This window comes from Lissotriton vulgaris, chromosome 2_1, assembly GCF_964263255.1.
Source record: "Lissotriton vulgaris chromosome 2_1, aLisVul1.2, whole genome shotgun sequence".
Classification (NCBI taxonomy): domain Eukaryota; kingdom Metazoa; phylum Chordata; class Amphibia; order Caudata; family Salamandridae; genus Lissotriton; species Lissotriton vulgaris.
Window position 1 is genome coordinate 770,701,458 of NC_141687.1, and position 25,637 is coordinate 770,727,094.

The following is a 25,637-nucleotide window of genomic DNA, read 5'->3' on the forward strand; positions in this document are numbered from 1 at the left end:
TGCGATTAGAAGGAATTCCGTTTTGAGAGCCTTTAGCTTCAAGTGGTTATGTGTCAACCAGCTTTGTGTTTTCAGAAGGACTTGAGTTGAGGGACCTAATGTCCTCAGGGTAGGAGATATTCAGGTAAAGTTGGGTATCATCTGCATACATGTGATAGTGAATGCTGAATGATTTCAGAATATCTGTTAAAGGCTCAATGAACAGGTTGAAGAGCATGGGTGAGAGCGCAGATCCCAGTGGAATCCCCAGCGTGACAGGAGAAGGATGAGATAGGGGGACTAGTTCACCTTGATGCTCTGGGTTCTATTGTGGAGAAATGAGAAGAACCACTTTAGTACAGGCCCAGAAACCCCATCCTATGCTCCAAGAGGTCAACAGTGATACTACGAAAACCATGATTGACGGAATAACTATTTACCTTTTGAGTACAATGAAAAACAAAACAGGCACACCGTGTGATGTCATAAAATTAGTTACGTTAATGCAAGATTTTTCTTTTTTTTTTAAACAAGTTTATAACCTAACATGTTATTTCAAATATTTCATTTTCACAAAATCCAGAGATGAAACTCCTTCAGAAGATTCGGGAGACAAAAAGTCAATCTGTAATTCAGCGCCTAATTTGAAATCGTTGGGCGGAATGCGAGAAGGTAAGTCACAATCCTGGTTATTGTTCTAGGGATGGCTTAAATGTGTGTGGGTTTGAACTAGCTCATAGAAACATTATAGATAAACGTGCCTTTGAATATGTATATGATAATCAGTAATGCGAATGCTACATTATTTGAAATATTTAATGTTATTAAATACTAATAATATGTGGGATACAATACCCCCACCATACATTATATTAGGGATAAAGTACCCCCTGTTGTATATTATGAGGATATTGCAAGTCACCAAGGAGTTCCATAAGCCTATAGTGGAACGAGGTCGAATGTGGAGTTCCTTTATAAGGTTATGGAACTCAGAGGTGACTTCCAATATACGTATGTATGCCAGGCTACTTTATACCATATAATGCATGGTTACAACAGCACCTTTCCCACAAACCACCTAAAACCTTGATGCGTAGCTCTTTCATATGAAAGAGTGAAGATGTTTACAATCATGGAGATTAAAAATAAAACCTCGAGTGCAAAATTGAACACATCAAAACCTGTTAGAAATGTGTGCAAACAGTTATTAGAAACAGTTCAATACAAGTCAGGGAAAAAAACTGCATTAGCTTGATACGTGTAGAAACACGCAGAAAGATTCCAGCTTTTTTGCTAATTATTGTAAGCTATTAAAATAGAGCATAAGAAAGAAATGCAACATTTTGTTTGTTGCTTTAAATAGATTCTTTAATTATGCTCTGTGATCTGAGCTCCCTTTCACCTCGGCTGCTGGCTCTGTCAGCAGGCATTGTGACGTCAGAATTCGACTGTAATAACTTTATAGTAGTCGAGTTCTGATGTCTTTTCTTTATAATTGGCGGCAAGGTGCATCACAAGTTGACGATTCTAAGGAAAGAAGAGACTGACGATTATGCAGGGATTAAAGAATACCATGTATTATAAGGATTTTGCAAGTTCCAGCCATGTCCTTTCGTCGAGTGGTGACTTGCAAAATCCTTAAAATGTACAGCAGAGGGTATTTTATCCCTTCAAACATAGCCATGGAATCACCCTACCCTCTTATGCTCGGTGTCTTGTTCTTTCAAAAGAGATAGTATTGTTGTAGACATGACACAAGTCCTAAAAAAAGAAGTGGGGGATACTAACCAGGTTAGGCAGTATGCAAGTGACATCACAGTGCGTGACATTGCAAGTGACATCACAGGAACTGATATCACAATCCATAACCTCACAGGAAGTGACATAATAAGAATCAGATCTTAAGACGTCACACATATGTTTAACCGGTCTATCATGAGTACGTTTGAACGCATTACGAGATTTAACAAATGAAAACTGATCAGTACTTAAGCGTAAAAGCTTATACTTAAATGAATTAACAGCCCAAATGGAGATGAAAGTTGGTGTCTGGCTAACTACAGTAGAGAAACCAGTAAATGCTACCAACTATGCATACTAAACTTGGCACCTGAACAAAGTACAGTTAATGCACTGCCCATGTAAAATACTAGAAACTGCAATTTTTAATATCAAAAGTATAAAATGTTGTTAACCTACCTAACATACCAACATTGTACACACTGACAACTGTAGCACACTTTAACCACTATTGAATAAATTCAAGATGCACATAACATTTGGTGTTCCAAGCATGGCAAAGGATATTCGCTATGAAAGTTACAGTTGTACCTAGATAGGTTGCACATATATTAATTCAGACATTCTGGACTATGCCATATTGGCACAGGCTATTTAACCAAAATAAATTAGTAATTAGTGAGACCTTTTACTTCATTGAATCCCTAACATGTTTGTATTTTGTGGGCCTGACTCCTTCCAAGACAAAGTAGTAGGAGAATAATGAAAGAACATTTTGTGCATCAAAGAATAACGAGGTTCACATGAGTAAAGGTAAAATATAAAACATTGTGGAATTTTTAAATTGTTAAAAGAATTAAATATATAAAGTAATATATTGAACAGAGAAGTGAATAGACCATTTAGCTGTTTGAGTTTAAAATCTACCATTGCAGGGACCTATGTGTAGCATGCAGATACCTTTGAATTATAACCACTCCACCTCAGATTTCCACCACTGTGGAAAATGGATGTAATTAGAACCACAGAGGTAAACTAGGAACCTTTCAAAGTTATGAGATCGGTACATTTACTGGGGTGAGACCCTTGTAACTGGAAAAAACAGTGCTTAAAGGTGTCAGACAGATCAGTGGCCACGGCATGGAACACAAAGTGAGCACCATCCTTGCCTAGTTTGTAAACCATCCAGCATTGTTGGAGACTTTGTGAAGTGGATAAGGAAGACAAGGCACAAGAAGTATATACTCAGACACTCCTGATTTGGGCAGAAGAGTCACACTTTTGAAAGCTACACTTAAAACAATGTTGCCTTTTGTCAGTGTAAAACTTCCTTTACCCAAGAAGTGAACAAACAAACTGTGCTGCCAACCTAATACATCAGGCATAAAATTCAATATACACCACATTTCCATGTAGATGTGATTTGCTTTAGCTGCCTACGCTCTCCAGAGGTGAAAGTGCTCTCCTATGCGGAGTATGCTTACTCAGTCCCACCCACCACTTAATGTGTCAGTGGTGGGCACCTGCACTCATTTTAGGAGATTGGGACTCATTTTTCAATAACAGGCCATGCCGAAGCATGAGAGAACGATAGAGATGGAAGAAAGGAGAAAGAGAGATAAGAAAACAATGATGCAGGTAGAAAGGGGAATGAAAAAAGAACCTGTAATAATAAACAGGTGTAGTTGAATGAAAGAAAAAAAGTTATGGCAACCCTGGCATTCAGCGAAGGGACCATAAGAAAAAATGTGGGTCTCTGCATTTATGTTTTTACAAATTACACACTGCCCCTCAGAATGGCACATCCACGTTTAGAAGTAGACATCTTTCATGTTCCTATTGTTGTCGTTACTATATCTAAACCACCCTCACATTCGACAGTGCAGCCTGACGGGTCACCCTGGAATCAGTACAGCCAGAATACTCACACAAAGAAGGAACCATACATTTCACAGTAAGGGGTATCAGATCCACATCAGAATAAGTGTAATCCAAAGATGAGAAAGAAATGGTGATAAAGTTAACTCACAAGAAAAGGGCACATGCAATTCCAGACCCAAGTAGCACTTTCAAGAAAATATTGTCTTTCACAAGGAAATATTGCTAGTTGGCATAGAAAAATTACACAAGTGGGGAGATGTAGGAACAACGAGAGACACCACAAACTATGGGCAGTAATCAGAATCTACACTAGACTGCGCTTGCTAATTGACATTTTGCACACCCTAGACATGTTACATTGCCAACATAGTGTACTGGAGAAAGCCTACTTGACCTACTTCTTAACAGTAACAATGACATGATGGCTCGCCTATTCACTGTAACCTCAACCTGAAGGAGTTCGCACTATGTAAGCACGCATGATCTTACATCTCATACATAGCATAACTGAATTACATCCGTGTGCCAGACTAGAACACATGTATAATGTAGCTCCATTTGTAATAAGAATCTATGCCATTTAAAGGGTGCACATGACAACTAACTTCCATGTGACTTCTGCTTGCCACACAAGCTCCAACCTCTCGTTCCAAGAATTAATTATGACAAATTAACCTTTGATGGGAAATAGGAGAAATAAGGAAATGTCAAACTAGTAGCTGAGTTGCACAAAATGAAAGCTGAAAACCTTGGAACAAACTCTACTTCCCAGTTTGACCAAATTGCATGATCGATCCGAGGGAAATCTCTCTTTTGTGTTTGATTTAATAGACTGCAATGTTGCACCACTATAATAAGAATCTAGGCCACATATATGATGCACTTGACACTTGACTTTCATGTGGCTTCTGCCTGCCACACTCCAAACTTATGTACCAAGATTTGAAGACAAAACATTAACATTTGATGTCAATCTAGTGGCTGAATTGCATAAAATACAGGCAGAAAACAATTTTGCTGCCTGCAACACCGTGGGTCAGGTGGGGGCCAGAGTGAAGATTGAAAGCTGTCACCCTGGTGCATCACTGTATCGAGAAGAAGGCTGTCACTCTGTGCAGTGATGTGACTTGAAGGGGCTGTGGCGCTGTGAGCACTGTTACAATCCCCCTATGCCAAGAGGAGCCCATGGTGAAATGAGAGGACCGTTGCCCTGGAGCAGCACATGCAGCCATGAGGAAGAAGCAGGACGTGACCTGCAGAGGAAGAGAAACGAATAAACTACCAAACTATATAGGAGCTCCTAAGACCTGTCTCCTGATTCAGGGAAGCTCAACGGGTAGGGTGGACACCGGCCTCTACAATAGCATCCAGACTTCTGCTCATTGCAGGGCGACAGACACATGCCAGTGCACTCCAAACTGCCACCCCAGAGAGAGCAGTAAGACTGATTACTGGGCCACCGGACCTTGGGACAACTTGTCCTGACTGAATTCTTACTCACTATCAGGGCCTAGCTGGAATGTTGCCTCATGTAAATGGGAATAACCACGATCCTTTGAATACAAGTCTTTGTAAATATGGGTTTGTATCAAAATAAATTGTTGGGTGCACGGGCCCATTCACCACCTATGTGACGCCTACCCGATTTACGGTCATGCAAGGCAGCGCGAAGTGTTGCCTTGGGTTAGTTTTTTTTTCTTTCACTGAGCCACGCAAACAGGATTTGTGTGGCACTGACATACTCCCGACACAAAATCTGGGTCTCAGTTCATACATTATTTTTTTTAACTCCGTCACAAAGAAATGGGCATCAAGTAGAAACGTGACAGTAAATCTGTCCTGCCTAATTTGTTGCTAAGTCTGCATTTCAAAATATCTTCTGAGGTAAAGGCACATGTTTGTGTGCCCAGTACATCTTAGGGAATTATAATAATGGTAAAATAATTCTAGTGTTTAACACATTGCTGGAGAGGTCGGTGTTTCATCTAACCCCAGTTTTGACTGAAAGTAACATAGAGGGCTAATGTGCCTCCTGTAAAGCACATCATGTAACATGCAGATGACAAATTTGTATTTTTTTTAGATAGTTAAGTGGGTTATTGCTTTTAACACACAGATACTTATGTTACTTGAATTCCAATAATTGTAATCCGTCTAATATAGCACAGTGAGATATGAAGGACGATAGAAAGAGACGTGTGGCTCAGGGGTTAGAGGCGGCAGACCCGGAAGCTGAGATCGGCCCTGGACCAGGGTTCAATTCCCCGCCTCGGCGGGTCTTGGGCTCAAAAACTCCACGGACTCGATAATTCTCGCTCCGGTGCCTTCTCGACTCACGGGTTCACACTCTGCGACTCTGGGCAATAGCTTACTTAATCTCCACAACGGCCCCTCGCGGCGGGATGCCTGGCTTTCACCTTGTGGATACCCTGCCGGGGTTATCTCACAGGGGAATACCAGTACGGGTTCCCTAAGCAAGCGCCGGGAAACCCTTTGTGGGTAGCTGTGCGCTATATAAGCTCAAATACATTTACATTTACATATGCCACTCCTTCACCTTGTAACCCTCACTATGTTATGTTATAACAATGTTTATAGCGCACTAATCTTCGTAGGTGTCCAGGCACTACGGACATCTTACTGTACAAATAAAGAGGGAGTCCTCCGAAGAGCAAGCAGAAGAGAGTTCCACAGCCTAGTGCTGCTATGTCTGAAACTCCTTCCCCCCCCCAGTTCACCGACTCTAGAGGTAGGTATCAGAAAGGCATTGGTTGAACGTAGAAGTCTGGTAGGGGAGTACCAGCTGAAACAGTGCCATAGAAAGAGTGGACCTTGTCTATGGAGTGTTTTATGTGCTATACAAAGAGCCTTAAATGTAATGTGTTGGCCAACTGGCAGCCAGTGCTGTTCTCGAATCCCATCCCTAATAGATTGATATTTGGGGACATCCAGCACCAGTCGAGCAGCCGCGTTCTGTACCGCTTGTAGTCTTCTAAGTTGGTTCTGCTGTAGGTTTATATATAACGAATTACAGTAGTCCAACTTAGATAGAACCAAGGAGGATAAGACACTTTTCCTCATGTTTTTGGCGATGAAAGGGAGAATTTTTCGTCCCGTTCTAATAGTCAAGTACGCGGAAGACACCACCTTAGAGACCTGGGATTTGAAATTAAGCTTTTCATCTATTACTACTCCCAAGTTTTTAGCCTTTTCTACTGGTATGGGGAGGTGACCCAGTGAACTTGACCACCAGGCGGGGAACCAATGAGGAGAAAGCTTTCCAAAAAGTACCACCTCGGTTTTGCTCGAGTTGAGCTTCAAGCAATGCCTGCTCATCCAATTGTTAAGAGCGACCAAGCAATCATGAAGTTTGTTGGAGTGGTCAACATCTTGGTCTATAGTTAAGATGACCAATTGGGTGTGGTCGGCATACGAGGTTGGAGTAAGGCCAAATCTTCTGATCAAAGGGGCTAACTCGGATACTTATACATTAAAAAGAGTTGGACTCAATGAAGAGCCCCGTGGGACCCCACAAGGCATAGAAAAAGATGTAGATTTAAAATTGTCTAGTTGCACCGTCTGCATTCTGTCTGTTAAAAAGGATGTTAGCAATGATAAGGCTTTTTGCCCTAGACCAACGGACCTCAGACGTTCTATCAGTAAAGTGTGGTCCACAGTGTCAAACGCTGTTGTCAGGTCCAGGAGGACAAGAGCTGCTGATCCTCCATCATCCAATGTAATGCAAATGTCCTTAGTCGTTTTTATAAGGGCTGTCTCTGTGCTGTGACAGGACCGGAAGCCGAATTGACTGTGATCTAGAACATTGTTATCTAAGATGTACGTGGAAAGTTTCTTATTAACAATTTTCTCAAGTATTTTTGTAGGAAGCGGGAGCCTTGCAATCGGTCTATAATTTGCTGGATCTGCTGCATCAAGGCTGGGTTTTTTTAGCAGCGGTCGTATGCAGTCTTGTTTACATCCTTGTAGAAAAATTCCTTCTCACAGCATCTGATTAAATATGCCAAATAGATGGGGACTGATGATATGACTGATGTTGTGTAGTATCCTATGAGGGCAAGGATCATCAGGAGAGCTAGATTTGGTCTTTAAAAGAAGAGTAGCAATCTGCTCTGATAAAGTGGCAGTGAAATTTAATAGAGGCCTTGTGGTTTTAGATTCCTCTTCTGGGTCAGTATTGTTAGCCTTGTGTAAAGCAAATTGATCGTAAATGAGATCAACCTTTGTTTTAAAGGCCTGGGCCAGTGAGTTGCAGAACTCTTGGATACAGTTTATATTAGCATCTTTCTTGATAGCAGTTAGATTATTTATGACTGTAAAAAGTTATTTGCTCGAGTTGCCCGCAATTTCTATTGTGTGAGTATAGAATTGGCTTTTTTTCCATGAATATTGTTTTCTTATAATCCGCTAACATACGCTTATATTGTTCTTTCTCCGCTGTATCATAGTTTTTCCGCCATGTTCTCTCTTGCAAGCTTGTTTGTCAATTCTAAGAGCTTCGGAGAACCATGGAGCGGATGGGGTTTTTCTGTTTCTATTTGTCCCCGCCGCGGGAGCTAGTTAAGCAAAGTTGGCTTAGGTGATATAGCTGTTAACTGCGCTTTCCACATCCAGCTCAGGGATAGGAGTGTCTTGTGTAAGCTGGCTATCCAGTATATCTAAATCGATGTTGTGCCAAGCTCTCCTAGAGAGTTTGGAGCAAGCCATATTGGTGGTAATGGCACTGGTAAGGTCCCAATGAAATAATATGGCATGGTGGTCGGACCATGTAAGGGGGAGAATGGCTGTAATAGAAATGGCTGCGTTATTAGTAAGCACAGCATCTAGGGTATGCCCTGCTTGGTGTGTAGAGCCTTGGACTAGCTGCTGAAAACCTGCATCCAATGTGATGTCCAGAAGTTCCTCTGATTCATTATCATCTAGTAGATCTAGGTGAAAATTTAGATCACCCAGCATGGTAAAACATCTGAATTGAATGCCCAGTTCTTGCATGGAGGGTTGGTTAGGTAAAAAACGAGTTTTGGCGCCAGGAGGTAGATTAGTACACCTTTAAGAGTTTCCTGTTCAGAGGCGTTAATTGTAAATAAAAGGGCCTCACACTCCACATATGGCAGGGTTGAGCAGTGGGCAATAAGTTCACTTCTGCAAATTAGAGCAAGACCACCCCCTTTTTTGATTGGTCTATCATGTCTAAATATTGAGTACCCACACGGCACTGCAATATTAAAATCAGGGTCGGATGTTTCCCCACCCCAAGTTTCCGTAACAAATAAAATGTCCAAATTATTATCTAGGATAAAGTCCAAGATCTTATATTTGTGCTTTATAAGGGACCTAGCGTTAATAAGCGCTCGTTTTAATTCAGATTTTCTTTTCTTTACCTTGGTGGGATTTCTGTCATGTTTTGGTTTCTCCCCACTACACTTAGGAATTATTTTAGAACATTCCCTACAATACAGGTTATCAGTTCTAAGTATTTCTTCGCTTGAAAATTGGAAGCAGTTCTTGCCCCAAGCGAGAGAAGACTGTCCCTTGAGTAAGTAGTTCATGTGTCTCTGGGAGGCATTGGAACCAGGGGTCCTGGATCTGGGCTCGTTCCAGGCACAGAGAGGCTTGCCTTAGGCGCGCCCGCTGTGTGTGTCCGCTGCCCGTTCGCTCCAGCTCGCCTCTAAATAGACGATGCTGAAGTCTAGAGCGCTACCTGTGTGGAAATGGTACCCTGGAAATGTAGTCACTGCCTGTGACCCTCCCACCGCTACAAACGGCTCATGCCGTTGCGGACCGGGGAGGGCCAGAGGAACATTGAAAAATAGTAAAAAGTGTGCAAAGTCAACAGGATAAAAAGGTCAGTAAAACAAATAAGAAACCAAATTAGCCACAGTTAAAAGTAATGCAGGCGTGCAGTACCTTTCTTATGCAACACATCCTGTGCACTGATTTACACACTTGTTCGATTTATTGTTAATGTATAATGTGTGTGTGATGTAAAGCGCTCTGACGGCCTGGATTGGAATGAGTAGCGCTATAAAGGAAATAAAATAAAATAGTGGTATTTAAATTGTTATTTGTCTAAATACTGGTGCAGACCAACACATATGACATTCTTACAGTGCATGCATATCTCTTACATTCAGGGACTGAACAAAGTCAAACTCGTGCCTCTACTAAGTACTTGTGAAGTGATAACAAGATGCCTTTGTTTTCCTGCCCTTGTATTTGAATCTAGGTATGAGGCTCAGACAGCTCCCAGCCAGGATACTGGAACAAAAGAAAGCCTAATTTCCCCTAAAATCGACCTTTGTTATGAGCCCAGATGGAGTCTGAAATATGAAAGTCCACTCGCTCTAAGACACCGGAACCACTTCTGGCAGGGTGGACAGCATCCACCCTGTTAGAATAGTGGGTGGACGTGGTGCACCTACATGTACCTCCGACTTGTGCCCTGGTTGTAGACATGAATAAAAGCAGAATCTAGTGCGAAGTTAAACACATTAAAAAGCTGTTTGCACCAAAATAAAATATGATGAGGTTCACAACTACTTAAGCTTCAACAAGAAATTGACAAATACTAGCAGTTGGCCTTGTACTCACCACATATTGGTACCAGGGCAGATTTTGAATTAGGGTTAGATTTAACAGGTAGAGCTAGAACAATGGCATCTCGCCCTATGTTTACTTTGAAAGGAAAAAAATAGCACTTTATTTCCAGATGCTATGTTTAGATAGTGCCATTTGTACTAGTCAGAAGGATATTTTTCACCCATCTATGTACCGTCCCAGCCATCGTTTAGGATAGAGTATTTACACCACATACACTCATAAAATTGGGAAGTCTGTGACAGCACAATCTACGTGAAATGATCAAAAATAAAACATAAGTGATTTTTTTGTCATAAGTTTGATGTAGATTCATCAAACAACATCAAAATAATTAATAAAGCAAAAAATTCCTTTGCTGTGGATTACTAGGTTTGCCCATAATCACACACTACCTTTGGCATGGGCGAGCTAGACCCGCGACCAGGGCACCAACCTTCAGTTGGGTTCACAGAGCTGTCTCCATCAAGTTCATTGAAACAGCAGTGCCCCTCTAACTTGGCTACAGTGACTCTGTTTAAGCTCCTGTTAATCACAGCACTTTTGTACATGCCTCATGTGCTGTGTTTTCACCATTAACCACCTTCCTTTCGCTCCTGTCTCCCTCTCAGCCCCTGCCACCAGAAACCAATAGCCCCCCAACCAACAATTTGCTTTCTGCCCAAGGCGCCAACTAAGCAAAAACTGGCACTGATCACAAAGGCACTAATAACTCCTCCAAAAGCAAGTCAAGTCAAAGAGTATGTTTATTTAGATCGTAATCTTTAAACAAATACATAGCAATAATTATTATTTTAAAATATTCCCCGACAATCTCTCAGACAGGTAAAAGGTAAAAATCTTCTCCCCCTAGATACATGACATTTAAAAATGAATGCTCATACAAATGATTCCTTAGTTTAATTCCTATCCTATTAAAATTATAAAACCAACTAACTCTAGACAAGGCTCCAAATTCCTCGTTATAAAATTCTAAAATATTATTTCTGACTTATTATAAAACTATGTACAACCTTTATGAATTTCCCTAGGGCAATTGCAATGTCGATACTAGGTAATTCTGTAATCAGCTCGATTGCTTGCGCCCTAGTTCTTATACCATATTTTACAAATATAGGGCGCATCCAAAGTTTACGCTGATGTAAGATGTTATTACAGTCCAGCAAAATGTGCACGGAGTCCCCTTTTGTGCCCAGCCTACATTTACAACATTCATTAGGGTCCAACATTTTGGTTTTAATTTCTTTATTTATTAGCCATGGGTTAATCCCAATGCGCAACATTAGGATCTCTTGCTTAAACCACAGGTTTGGTAGGGTGTCCAGGTAGGGATACCAGTTTACCTTTGCCCATGAGTTCATCATGAACTCTACCGATATTTTCTTACCAAGGTATTCCCTATCCGCACTTCTAGTAGCTACTTGTCCAGTGAACTTTAGCAAATTATTTTGTACACTCTACTGTTAGGGAGTCTCGGCATATGTCCACTTTCAAGGTCTCGCAGGCCAGTACCATTCTCTTCCTGCACATTTTTGCCCAATTTAAGTTACTTAGTTGTATCTCTTTCCGACACCATTGTGCAACGTTTTGTCCTTTTTCATTTTCAAGGGGTTTCCAAAATCTAATCACTGCTACTTGTGATTGTACCCCCAAGCTGTTGTTCCTAGTTCTGTTCTTATTGCTTGCACCTTTGCTGATGGGGGCAGGGATAAAAGATTTTTCAGGCATTTTCCTTTCTCTAGGTCCCAGGCTCCCTTACCGCTCAAATAAAGGATTTCTGCTCCATAGAGTACTTGCGGTGGAATCATTGCACTGAAAGATTTTAATAATGGGCGATGTGACTTATCCCTATAGTCACGGTTAAACATTTTTAAACCAGCGATTGATGTTTGTGCCTTTGCTTTTTGGGCTTTTAGGTGTGTTTGCCAATGTAATCTTTTATCGAACCACACACCTAGGTAGCAGTATTCATTAACAGATTCTAATTTAAGATCCCCTAAAAACCAATTAAACTTGGTCGCTTTTTTCCCAAAGCATAGGATTTTTGTCTTGTCTAGATTTACCGTTAAAAATGTCTTTGTACAATATTCATTAAAAGAGTTCAGCTTCCTTTGAAGGCCTATTTCTGTTTGATCCACTATTACGTGGTCGTCCGCATATAACAGACACGGCACCTTTTTGCCATTTATTCTTGGGTTGGCACTACCCTTCACTTCTAGCCAATCCGGTAGCTCAGATAATAATATGGAAAATAGCTGAGGGGCCAGTACACAGCCTTGTCTCAAACCGTTTTCGATTGGTATTTTTGGCGTCAATGACCCCTCAGTGTCCCTAATTACTTGGGCCCAGTTTCCACAGTGCAATTCTTTTAATATAGTCAACAGGTCTCTTGGGATATTTTTATTAATTAATGTTTCCCAGAGACAGTCCCTATCCACTGAGTCAAATGCGGCACGGAAGTCCACGAAGCAGCAGCAGAACTTTCTGTTCTGTTCCGTTGACTTCCTTGCCATTGCCAATAGAGTGAAGCAGTGGTCTATTGTGGAATGTCCCTCTCTGAAACCTCCCTGTTCAATGGGTGCTATTGAATACTCCTCAACCCAGTCATTTAGTCTATTTAAGACTAGTTTTGAGAATACTTTTTCCCCTATGTCCAAAAGATTTATCAATCTGTAATTTTGAGGTTCCCCCCTACTGCCCTTTTGTGGGTAGGTCTAATTATTGCGCCCTTCCAGTTTAATGGCATTTTACCTTTTGTTAAAATTACTTGAAATAGTTGGAAGAGGAATCTTGCCCACTACTTTGTTTGAGATTTTAATATTATTGCTGGGAGATTATCCGGCCCTGGTTCAGCTTCTTAATTGTTTCTTCCACTCGCTCTTCAGTAAAATGTAATTTGAATTCTTCTGAGATTTCCTGCCAACCTTGGGGTACTGTATCTCCTGAGGATATTCGGGCTCCATACAGTTCCCTTAGGTATTTATCCCAGGCTGCCTCACTTACGACGCATATCATTTCTCCAGCTCGGGGGGACGATGCTGTTTTTATCAATTTCCAGAATTGTCTCAAGTTCTTAGCCTCGATTGATTCTAGCAGCTCGCCCCAGCATTTCTCTTTATAAGCCCTTTTTGCGTCGGAGACCATCTTTTTAAACTCAGCTTCCAAATTAATAATACGGTTTTTCTCTCTTGGTTGAACTGTTCGATTTGCTTTCTAGCTTCTGCTGTTATCTCCCTTTTTTTTTTACTTTGGCAGTCCATTGAAAACCATTTCAAACGACTGACCCGGTTTATTGTACCTTTTCTTTTATCCTTTTTTAATTCTATTTTAAGGCACTGGACTACTTGGGCTATTTTCTCCTCGTACCATTCCAAGTTTTCCCTCTCACGGTTTACTAGTTCTACCTTTAGTTGAAATGATTTTAGCTTTTCCTGGTACTAGTCTGTTAATCTTGTTGTCGCCCGTTTTGGGTAGTCCACCTCTAGTGGTATCGCCTTTTCTCTTGGTTCCAACCTCCCCCTTTTAACATCAATTGGAGCGGGTTATGGTCACTACTCTTGCTTTGATGTACCTTAAATTCCCGCTAGCATGAAGACATAGTCAATTGGGGAGTTTTGTGAGCCTTTTTTAAAGGTCTTCTTTGCTGGGCAGTCTGTTTTAAACCTGTCATTTAAGCAAAAAAGGCCCTTTTCTCCAGTATTAGGGGTGTCTTTCATAGATTCACATGCTTGAATATTCCCCGTCATCGAAGTGGGAGTCCCACGGTAAATAAAATAGCAATAATGCTAAATATATATAATTATATATAATATATAAGTACACATAATACATGATAAAGAATAGGAAACATAATAGAAACCTCAAAAAACTATTCCTACATAGGAATGCATGGTAAAGAGAAAAAACTACCCGTAACACATTAGTGTCGTTATGTTAGTCCAAATTACAGCCAATCAGGCGTCAGCACCCTCTAGAACCTTCTCCTCAGAAGCTCAAGCCCTCAGATTTTCTACTGCACGACGTGTGAAGGGAGTCTCCCTGAGCTCTGCTCAGTTTTCACCTCTACTCATCTAATTCCAGTGTTTTTTACAACATGTCAAGTAAGAAGTCTTTATTTAGACCTTGCTTTTCTTGTGGGAAGCTGCGCCTTTTTGAAAAAGACCCCCACCAGAAGTGTATATACTGTTTATACCATGATCATGAGGCTAGCAGCTGCAAATTCTGTAGAACTTTTTCCTACAAAGACTCTGAAGGACTGAGAAGGCCGCCTTCTCCTTTGGCTTCAACGTCTAAAAGACAAGGATCAGCCCTGTCAGATGCAGAAAGTTTTCATTCTGGACTTTCTTCAGCAGCATCCAAGCGTGGTAGTTTACAGGATGTTCCATCTCCTTTCCTCAATAAGATGAAATTGGCCTTGCCTCTAGCTTCTGTGACGTCTTCAGCCACCCCTACCACCTTTACGCTCACAAGACCTGGCTCTCAGGCGTTTTCTGCTGCTTCTCGAGGTGTTTCCACGCCTCTCAAAGTTCCGCCGTCGACGGGAGCGTCGACGAGCACTCCGACGACGAGAACGGCATTTGCTGCATCCTCGACGACGATGCTGACTACTACCTCAGCTTTTTCTTCGTCGACGACGGTCTCGTCGACAGTATCCACGTCTACGAGGGTTGCCTAGCCTTTCAAGCCATTACCGTCGACGAAGAAGAAAGAATCCTCAGCGACGGCGACTCCGTCGACCAAGATCTCGTCGACGAAGATACAGTCGACCAAGGACTCGTCGACGAAGACATCGTCGACCAAAGCCTCGTCGACAAAGACTCCGTCTACGGAGGTTACACTGGCGTCGGCGACCGTTCCGTCGGCGATTGCTTCGTCGACGGCCTTGTCTACAGCTGATCGACCGTCGACAGTGGCCCCGACGACGATTCCGTCGACGGCCGTACCGTCGACGATGATTTCTCCAAAACTGTCTTCGTCGACTAGCAAGCCAGTATCGTCGACGTTAACGACGACGGCACCGTCGACGTTGGCACCACTTTCCTTTGCCTCGTTGCCGTTAGTGCCTTTGAACACTTCAGAATCTTCTCATCGTCACGACAAGGCTCCGTGTCACCAGCTCTCTGATCCAGAGCTGCAACCACCTTCTCCAATGTTTGCCACTACATCTGAGCCTGACACGGACTCAGAACAAGAAGGGGATACCTTTGGAGCGGCACAAAGTCCATCTGACTTAATAATGAAGTGTCAGGACTTGGATTCTGACGAAGATGACAGTGATCAACAGTCTCAATCTGAGGAAAAGCGGATCCAAGTCCCTATGGCTACCATTCCTTTAACTCTGATCTCAAATCTCCAGCATATGCTGGATGATTACAACCGCCGTTTCCCAGCTACGCCACAGAGTACACCGGCACTACCGTAGCACGGCCTCCACCTTCTCGGCCACCTGTGTTACCACCTACAACTTCGTCTCAGGTTCAGGCGTCTATTAGGATCCATACAACAGTTTATCCACAGGATGCGGATGATGAGGCGGTCCCGGAGCGTGAGGACGGAGAGGTCCCAGACAATTTGGATGAAGCAGGCGACCCGGATAGGGCGGACTGGGATGATTATCGGGCACAGACGCCCTCACCTCAGCCAGGGAACTCTGGAGATTCGCCTCCTGTAGATATCACCAGTTTCCATCTTTTAATGGATAAATCAGCTCTGCGCTTTAACCCCTTCGAGGCTGATGACGAGCTGGGCTCGTCATGGTGTAGCCTCCTCAAACACTGATGACGAGCCCAGCTCGTCATGAACAATGGGAATTTTAAAGGATCAGCGCAGGAGGAAAATAACACTAGCATTGATGGTGTTAAATTACCAAGATCACAACGTGAGGAGGACTGTTTCCTTTATGATTTTAAAGACAAACCTTATAAACAGACCCACACAATTCCTATCATCGATTTTGTTTGGAAGGAAGGAATTAAACTCATGACTGCTCCAAACTCCTTACCTGCACAGATACCGCGCCTTGAGAAAAAGTACAAGGCCCCGATTGGCTCTCCGGCTTGCCTGCTTTCTCACCACAAGCCGGACTCGGTAGTGACTCAGGCCGCACAGCGTCGAGCCCGGAACCCAGCGGCTCCTATCACAGCCCCTCCGGATAGAGAAGGTCAACGCCTGGATGCTATTGGCCGCAAGTTCTCAACGATGGCTTCCACATCTGTCCGGGCAGCCAATGCCTTAGCCATCTTGGGACGTTATGACCGACAGATGTGGTCAGACATTTCAGATCTGATAGAACTCATACCGGATGCTTCCAAGCCTGACGCTCTACAGATCCTTCGCGATGGACAGAGAACGTCAGAAGAAATGATCGACTACACAGTCGATGTTGCTAACACAGGATTCCGTCTGCTTGCAAGTGCGGATGCACTCCGACGACAAGGTTGGCTAAAGTCCACATCCTTCCGGCAGGAAGTCCAATCCAAAATACTGGATATGCCCTATGATGGGGAATCGCTATTCGGATCCCATATTGATGACGCCCTGGAGTCCATTAAGAAAGACACCGATACGGCAAAGTCTTTGGGCACATTACAATTTCGGAAGCAGTCCTTTCGAGGTGCGCGCGGACTCAGCACTTCTTCCAACGTTCGAGGTGGGCAGCAATACCGCTCATACAATCAGAGCGGCCAACGTTACACGCCCAATCAGCAATCTCGCCAGCAGTCATCCAGGCCTTACAGAGGAAAGTCCTCTTACCGGGGATCCAACTCTAAGCGCCAATGACTCTTCTCACCATCAAAGTGTTGGAGGTCGAATCTCTCTGTTTTACTCTCAGTGGTCCTCGATCACCTCGGACCGTTGGGTTTTGGACATTGTACGACGGGGTCATACCCTAGAGTTTGTAGAGATTCCTCCGTGTACTCTACCTCATGGCCCGCCTCCTCCACATCTCGAGGAGCTTTTCCATCAGGTTTCTCTTCTTGTGTTAAAAGGTGCAGTCGAAGTGGTCCCGAAACATCAAAGAGGAGAGGGGTTTTACTCTTGATTCTTCCTCATACTCAAGAAGACCGGAGATTGGCGACCCAGTCCAGGTCTGAGGGCTCTCAACCAGTTCCTAAAGTCCCAATCGTTCCGCATGCTGACGTTACAGGAAATCCTGCGTCTTCTATCCAGCGAGGATTTCATGACCACCATAGACCTTCCAGACGCATACTTTCATGTCCCTATTATTCGACAACATCGCCAGTACCTGCGTTTCAAGGTGGGGCCAATACATTTTCAATTCAAAGTTCTGCCCTTCGGGCTGCGATCAGCTCCTCGTGTGTTCACGAAGGTACTGGCCCCTGTGGTCGCTCACCTGCGTCTACAAGGCGTTCAAATCTTTCCATATTTGGACGATTGCCTTCTGAAATCTCAATCCCACCATCACCTATGTCAGGACACTCGCCTTTGCCAGCAGGTGTTTCAGTCCCTGGGATTGACCATCAACGTCGAAAAGTCACAGTTTGCACCTCTGCAGACCAGATCCTTCTTGGGAGCGATCCTAGACACGAAGCTCTCAAAAGGGTTCGTCTCCAACGAGCGACGTCACAAGATCCTTCGTCTGGTCTCCCTCATTCGAAGAAAACAGTCCGTTTCTGTTCGAACGTTAAAATCATTCTTGGGAATGGCTTCATCTTGTATCGCACTGATCCCAAATTGCAGGTTGCGTGCCCGTCCCATTCAGGAAGAACTGGACTTACAGTGGCGTCGGGTCTCTTGGTCCTTTAACGACCTTGTCGCAGTCACCACCCGCATGAGAAAGAGCTTGCTTTGGTGGGCACAACCTACAAACCTGGAAATGGGAACGTCCTTTCTCGTTCACGCACCAGATCTCACGCTGACGACAGACGCCTCCCTGGAGGGGTGGGGTGCTCATCTCCAGGGCCTATCCATCAAGGGCAAGTGGACTCCGCCCCAGCGCAAGTGGCATATCAACAGGCTGGAGTTGATGGCGATCTTCCTAGCGCTCAAGTCATTCCTCCCTATAGTTCACGGAGAGTCAGTGCTTATCCAAACGGACAATACCACCAGTATGCACTACGTAAACAAACAGAGAGGAACCAAGTCTCCTCATCTGTCTCACTTGGCCCAGTCGATCTGGGATTGGGCTCTCCGCCACCAGATCACCTTGACAGCCGTCCACCTTCCGGGCGTGTCCAACATTTTGGCGGACTCTCTGAGCAGGTCCACTTCCTCAACACACGAATGGGAACTGCACCAGCCGACTCTAGATCTTGTCTTTTGCCAGTGGGGTCACCCAGATCTAGACTTCTTTGCAAAACCGGAGAATCAAAAATGCCCGTCTTATGCAAGTTGGCATCCCCACCCCGGGTCGTGCGGGAATGCCCTTTTGATAGACTGGTGCGATCTATTCGCTTACGCTTTTCCGCCGATCCCATTAATACCCCGGGTGCTGTGGAAGATGCGGAGACAACCTTGCCACATCCTGGTGATCGCACCTCGTTGGCCCAGACAGGCATGGTTTTCAGAACTGCTTCTGCTGTCCCAATGCGATCCCATTCCTCTGCTCCCTCGTCCAGACCTACTATCAATGGACAGAGGCCTAGTGTGCCATCCGGACCCCTCCACGCTGCAATTGTGGGCATGGAACCTGAACACCTTGAATTCGCAGATTTGAACTTTTTTCAGGAATGCAGAGACATCCTGGCCCAAGCTAGGGCTCCGTCTACCATCAAAACTTATAAACTCAAGTGGAAGAGATTCTGCCATTGGTGTGTTGCAGCCAGTGTCCATCCCATCCATTCCACTCCAGAGCAGCTTCTTCCATTCTTCTTAAGCCTTGCTCAGTCAGGACTCTCTCATTCTACCCTGAGAGTTTTCTTAGCTGCAATATCTTGTTTCCGACACGATGGCTCTTCTTCCCTCTGTTCGTCCAGAATCATACGTCAATTCTTCAAAGGACTTTTCCGCAAGTTCTCACCTGTTTGGCGCCCTCCTCCATCTTGGCACCTCAATGTTGTACTATCCCAACTTATGAAATCACCATTTGAACCTATCCATAAAACAGATATCAAATTCCTCACCTGGAAGGTTGCGCTTCTTTTGGCTTTGACCTCATCTCGTCGCGTGAGCGACCTTCACGCTTTCACTATCAAGCCTCCTTATCTTCAGTTCAGGCCTAACGGAGTGGCGCTCTGCACCAACCCCTCTTTCCTACCTAAAGTACCGACAGACTTTCATTTGAATGAGCCTGTGTTCCTGAGAACTTTCTTTCCGGACCCTAAGTCTCCGGCGGAGCAGCGCTTGCACTCTTTGGACATCAAACGATGCCTTAAATTTTACATTGCCAGAACTGCCTCCTTCCGCAAGTCCGACCAGCTGTCCATTGCCTACGGACGACTGCGTAAGGGACGTCCAGTTTCCAAGCCAACTATTGCTCGATGACTTTCCTCAGCCATTGCCTTCTGCCACCACCAAGCTGGTAAACCATTGCAGTCTTCAGTGAGGGCTCATTCTACGACGGCGATGTCTCCATCCACCGCCTTGTTTGCTGGTGTGCCTCTTCATCAGATTTGCTGTGCAGCGACATGGTCCAGCAGGCACACTTTCACCAAGCATTACTGTTTGGAGGCCATCAATGAAGCGGATACCGCTGTGGGACAGGCAGTGCTTCGCCATCTGTTTCAATAAGGTGAGCCTCTGTTTCCCCCCTCCTTGATGCTTTACTGTGATTGCTATGATGTTTAACATGACTGTATTATTCTGGTACTGTCTTGGTTTCTTCCATATATTTGCCTAGCAATCTCAGTTCTCGGAGGTACTGCTTTCTATTCTATTCAAGCATGTGAATCTATGAAAGACACCCCTAATACTGGAGAAGAACAATTGTTACTTACCTGTAAACAGGTGGTTCTCCAGTATTGGTGTCTTTCATAGATTCACATGCGACCCACCCTCCTCCCCTCAGAGGCTCTCTTCTCCTCATGCGCTCTTTGTTACTTGTGCTACGAAAATCTGAGGGCTTGAGCTTCTGAGGAGAAAGTTCTAGAGGGTGCTGACGCCTGATTGGCTGTAATTTGGACTAACATAATGACACTAATGTGTTACAGGTAGTTTTTTCTCTTTACCATGTATTCCTATGTAGGAATAGTTTTTTTTAGGTTTCTATTATGTTTCCTATTCTTTATCATGTATTATGTGTACTTATATATTATATATATTTATATATATTTAGCATTATTGCTATTTTATTTACCGTGGGACTCCCACTTCGATGACGGGGAATATTCAAGCATGTGAATCTATGAAAGACACCAATACTGGAGAACCACCTGTTTACAGGTAAGTAACAATTGTTCTTCCCCTAAATAGTTGACCAAATCCCAATCCTGTTTTGAGGGAACACATACTGGGAAGCTGGCATAATTAATTCCGTAGGTATCCAGTAGTTCTGTATACCAGCGATCTGCCTTCATTGGGTGCAACTTGTGGTTAAAATCCCCCAAGATTAACAATACGTCTGAGGCATACATTTCTAAAATAACATCTATATCCTATTTAAAATTCCCCATCTCATTTACATATTCCCCCACATTATCCCACTGCATATAGACATTTATCACAATTATCATTTCGCATGTCTTATCCAGGGACAGATGATTTAACCTGCAAGCCAGTAGCCATTTACACTTACTTTTAACAGTACTACATTATTTAGTATTTTTGTCGAGATAAGTGTCATAATTCCCCCTGATGGGCGGCCAAATCTTTGCCTCTTGGCCAGACGATTTAGTTGGTGGTAGCCCTCGAAGTTAGGGGGTTCGTCGCATGCCCAAGTCTCTTGTAGGCAGGCAATTGCTACTTTGTTTACTTGTTTCTTTATATGTTCTTGTTTTAACTCATTGCCTAACCCATTTACATTCCACGATAAGAGACTTAGGCTATGCGGCACCCCTCTCCTATTCTATCTCACTTAAGCCACCAGCTTCCCCCATTCTATCCAAGTATCTCTCCGAGGGGTCTCCTAGATAACTACCTTGGCTCCAGTTACCCCACAAGTCCTCTTTTACAGTGTTGTTTATCACTACCTTCAGGCAGCTATCATCTTCTGCTTGAATCTTTTGTAGCCTTACCTGTCTCCTCCCCAGACCTGCATGGCACTTTAGAAATTTCCTTCCGGGTTGTAATTCGCCCCTTAGATCGTTTTCTATGATCACCCTTACTCCCCCTTGGAGTATCTCGCTGGCTGCTTTCATAATTGCCATTTTTACCAGGTCCGAGTATAGTAGTACTTTTGTTACTTCCATTCCTGTTGTACTTTCTATAAAGCCCACCTGTCTCAAATCTTTTGTACCAATCCCACTCAGGCTAATACATTTGGAGAAGACTGACATAACTTGTTCCCTATTTAAGGGCTTTATTTTCCTTAATTTCTTACCCCTTTGGCCTATTTCTGCTGGTTCCAAATAGACCCATTTATTATTTCCCCACTCACATCTTTTCTCTGGGGAAGCTAGGTTTATCTGTCTAAACTCTTCCCGCCCTGTGGGCCCCGCTTCTGGCTCCTGTAGCTGTGATATTGCCTACGGGTTGCAATGCCTCAGGGGGGTCTGCATTTGGCTTTTCAACGATGGAGTTATTCTCTGCTTTATAGGTTTGGTTTTTCGTGTTTTCTCTTTTGGGTCCTTACTACTCTGCCTCTTCTTTTGTGTATTTTGCGCATTTCTTATGGCCTCCGTTGCCGGGGGTCCGATGGGTACAAAGGACCGGGCCGAGACATTTAGTGTACCTCCATCTTCCTTTTTCTTCCTATTTTCCTTTATCGTTACCTGTGGAGCCTGCTTTTTGCCTACCCTGCCTTTAGTGCGGACCCTTACATGATCACACCTCCTTTTTACCAGCATTGGACGCCTGGATATATACACATTATCTAATGGCTATTCCAGTTCACTTCCGATACTTTGCTCAATAGTTTGTGGAGACCCTACAGGTGTTAACATGAGAGGCATTTGTCCTTTGATTCCTGTCAGCTCATCTTCTATCTTTTTTAAGAATAGCTTTTGAGCATTTAATACACCATTGTTCAGCAATGATACTTCTAGGATTCCCTGAAGAGTTTTCTGTAACATTAGTAATAGGTCCATAATTGACGAAGTAGGTGCTGCTGACAAATCCGAGTCCTGTGGGCTATTTCTCTCTAGGATTACCTGGCTTCCAGTCCTTCCTAGGTCCTGCTGTTTTGAATTGTTTTTCCCCTCGTGGCCAAGTAACACTTGGTTTGAAGGTGCCCCTCCAAATAAAGCTAGGCACAAGGCTTTCCCTTCTCAATTGCCCTTCATTCCCCAAAGTTTGCAGGGAAAAATGTTTTGGGGATGAAGAGAGCCGCGGTGCCACCATTTTTGAGTTTTGGCTCTGGAGGGATAGATTTATTAGCAAGGGGTCCTCTATCTCATCCTCCAAATCTTTTTCTGGCGCTCCCCTCCTGCTTTTCTCCACCTGGGGCACATCTTCTGTTTCTGTATTTATTGTGTTCTCAGGGCAGGTCTCCTCTTCAGATTCCAAGTTTACTGCAGATAAATTTTGGACTTTGTAATGTTTGCCTACAAAGTCCTTTACGGGATTAGAAGATGCAGTAATCTTTTTTTTTGGTAGATATTGAAGTACACCCCTTTTTTGCTTGCAGGGCCTGTTTTGTTCCTTTTTTACATTTCCCTTTCTTACGTCGTCCCTCAGTAATGTCCTCATGGGAGACCTGGCTTTCCTGGCTCTCTTCCCATGACCTTGATCGTGCCGATAACTCTCTCGTCTCCGGGCTATTTTCTTTAACCACCTTCCGTGGTTTTTGCTTGCGTTTTGGGCCCATATCCTTTCTTTGATATTATACTGGGGAAGTTCCTGACTTATTTCTGCAGCACTCCCCTATTTATTCTTGGCTTTCCAGTGAAATCAAATATAGTAAAAAGCTACTGCTAATATGCTCCGACTTTTATACATACACTCCTGCTCACTTACCTCTGTTGTGCCACTATCCGCCGGCCTGCCTGCCTTTGCCGAAAGTTGAAGGGAATACTCCTTCCTCCTCTTTTTCCCTGAATGGTGTTATCGCTTAGGTATTGTCTCCCTTTTCCGTCTTCTGCCCCTTGACTGGGGTGTCCTGGTATTTTATGTATGGGCTAGGCTGGGATTTAGCCACTCATTTGCTCGTTTGCGTCATTGAGTTTGGTGCAGGAGAATTGGGCTCTATGCAGCTTCCTCTGGCTTGCCGCACCAGCCTCCGCCCCAACTACAGGGGCACTCGAGCTCCTGCTCCTTGGCGTCCTCCTCTGCGCCCGCCAAGCCATTGCGCCACACCCCGCTGGATCACCCGGCTTGGAGCAGGAGCTCCCGTGGGGCTTAAGTTCTCTGTGCTGGCTTGGCTCGATGGGAAACGCGGGGATGAGAATAGGGGTTCGGTCGGCTCCCCCGCCGCTCTTCTGTGCCGCTCCTACTTCACGGCACACACAGTCCACGGAGTTCAGCGCTCTTCCGTGCTCGAATAGCTGGACTGCGTACGTCTGCGTACATCTCTCCTCAGGCAATCCGGCTCGGCTCCGTTCGGCAAGGCGTGGCCACAACAGAAGGTTAACTTTTAAAAAATATTGCTTATGTTGGTCGAGGGTGAATTGGGTTGGGGGGCAAAGCTTTACGATGATCAGTGTAATTCCAAAGAGGATTGTAAAGATTCGCTCCAAGAAATATAGATGGCCGAAATATTACCAGATTTGTCATGCACCAGCATCGTTCTTGGTAAAACGTTCCTGGGTCATGAAATAAACAAATCCCACTACGATGAGGCCAAAATGGAATCTCTTAGGGATCGAAAATACCACCTGGCGGTGTACAAATGGAGTTGCAAACAATCTACAGATACTATCCTTTTTGTTTTCTTTTAAACAAAATTTAGGATGGAGATCATTAATATATTATGTTCCCCAATCATACCCCTAATCCTACACCTAGCTGTTGTCTGAATTTGGTAGTAGTACCAGCATGTACTGCACACACAATTTGCACCAAAACAAGCACTACAATGTGGATGGAAAGGATCGCACTAGTAGTAGAACTTCTAATTGTGAAAGCCACATGAGTTTTAACAGAGACTGAAATATAAATGAGGTGGCAGCGTTATGGAGACAGATAGCTAGCTAGTGGGAGCATTAAGGTATATGCTAATGATACTCTCCCAAACCAAGTCATTTGGCATATTATGTAAACGAGGAGAAGCCATGAAATGCTTCTTTTGTAGGTAGCGCAGCCATTCAGAGATGGTGTATCGGTCGCTCTTCAAGAAGCCTCCACTCCCTGTGTGGTTATGGCTCCTAGGAATTATTTCAGATCAATGGGTTCTACAAAGGCCTTAGTTGTATCTCCGTATGTCATCTTGCATCTGCATGAATGACGAAATGGAAATCGTATGTGCTTTTTTTTTCCGTCCTGCTATTATTGTTTAACAGCCATCTTATTTCCACAGTTTCTATATGCATCCACCCATGCTACTAATGTCTTACATAGGGTGATACTGTTGGACAGTACAGCAAACCTCATTTGTTGCAGCACCTCTCTCACCTGTCTTGTGAAAATGAGAAAGATGTTGATTACAATCTAGTCAGAACTTTACACAGATGAACGCAATTAACATCACTAGTTCTAAGCAGCATTAGGGCAATAAGAGGAACAATTGGTTTTGTTTACTACTTTTGATAAAGTGGAGTGGTGTGGCTCACTGGTTAGAGGCGGCAGAAGCAGAGGACGGCCCGGGACCAGGGTTCAATTCCCGACGCAGCAGGGTCGTGAACCAGGGTCAGCGGACTCGATAATTCTCGCCTCGGTGCCTACTCTAAACAGGGATCACACACAGCAACTCTGGGCATTAGCTTGCCTCATCTCCACAACGGCCCCCCACATACGCCGGGATGCCAGGTCTCACCCTGGAGATACCCAGTAGGGACCATCTCACAGGGAAAGCCAGGACGGGTTCCCCAGCGGTCTACAGCGCGGAGATACCCCATGTGGTGTGATTCATGCGCTTTACAAGACATCATTACATTACATCATTACATAAACTAAGACAGATTGTAGCCGGTGACGATGTCAGCAGAATTTCACACTATCGACCACAGCAAAGTGGCCTAAGGAAATCCTCCCTAGAATTGAATCATCCTTTATAATAGATAGGATGCAGATTGTTGCAGTTTCACCTTTTGCATCTGACCCTGTCCGATCACTGTTACGGATCACTGTTACAGTCTTGACTGAGTCCATTATTAGTCCACCATTCCGGTTTGACCTCTGGCAAAACATTTTGTGGGGTGAGGCTTGCGTTTTTTTCTTTTTGCCAATGGTATTCTAATAATATGATGTGGCATAATTACAGTACTGAACTA

At 44.0% G+C, this 25,637-nt stretch overlaps 1 protein-coding gene across 3 annotated transcripts in view; it reads left to right on the forward strand.

Moving 5' to 3' along the window:
* Positions 1 to 25,637, forward strand: part of ERICH2 (glutamate rich 2) — a 406,715-nt gene that overhangs the window by 227,668 nt on the left and 153,410 nt on the right. For all 3 annotated transcript variants that reach the window (XM_086958687.1, XM_086958688.1, XM_086958689.1), the window contains one exon: positions 563 to 651. In XM_086958687.1, the coding sequence (XP_086814813.1) occupies positions 563 to 651 (89 nt within the window). The remainder of the gene's footprint in view (positions 1 to 562; positions 652 to 25,637) is intronic.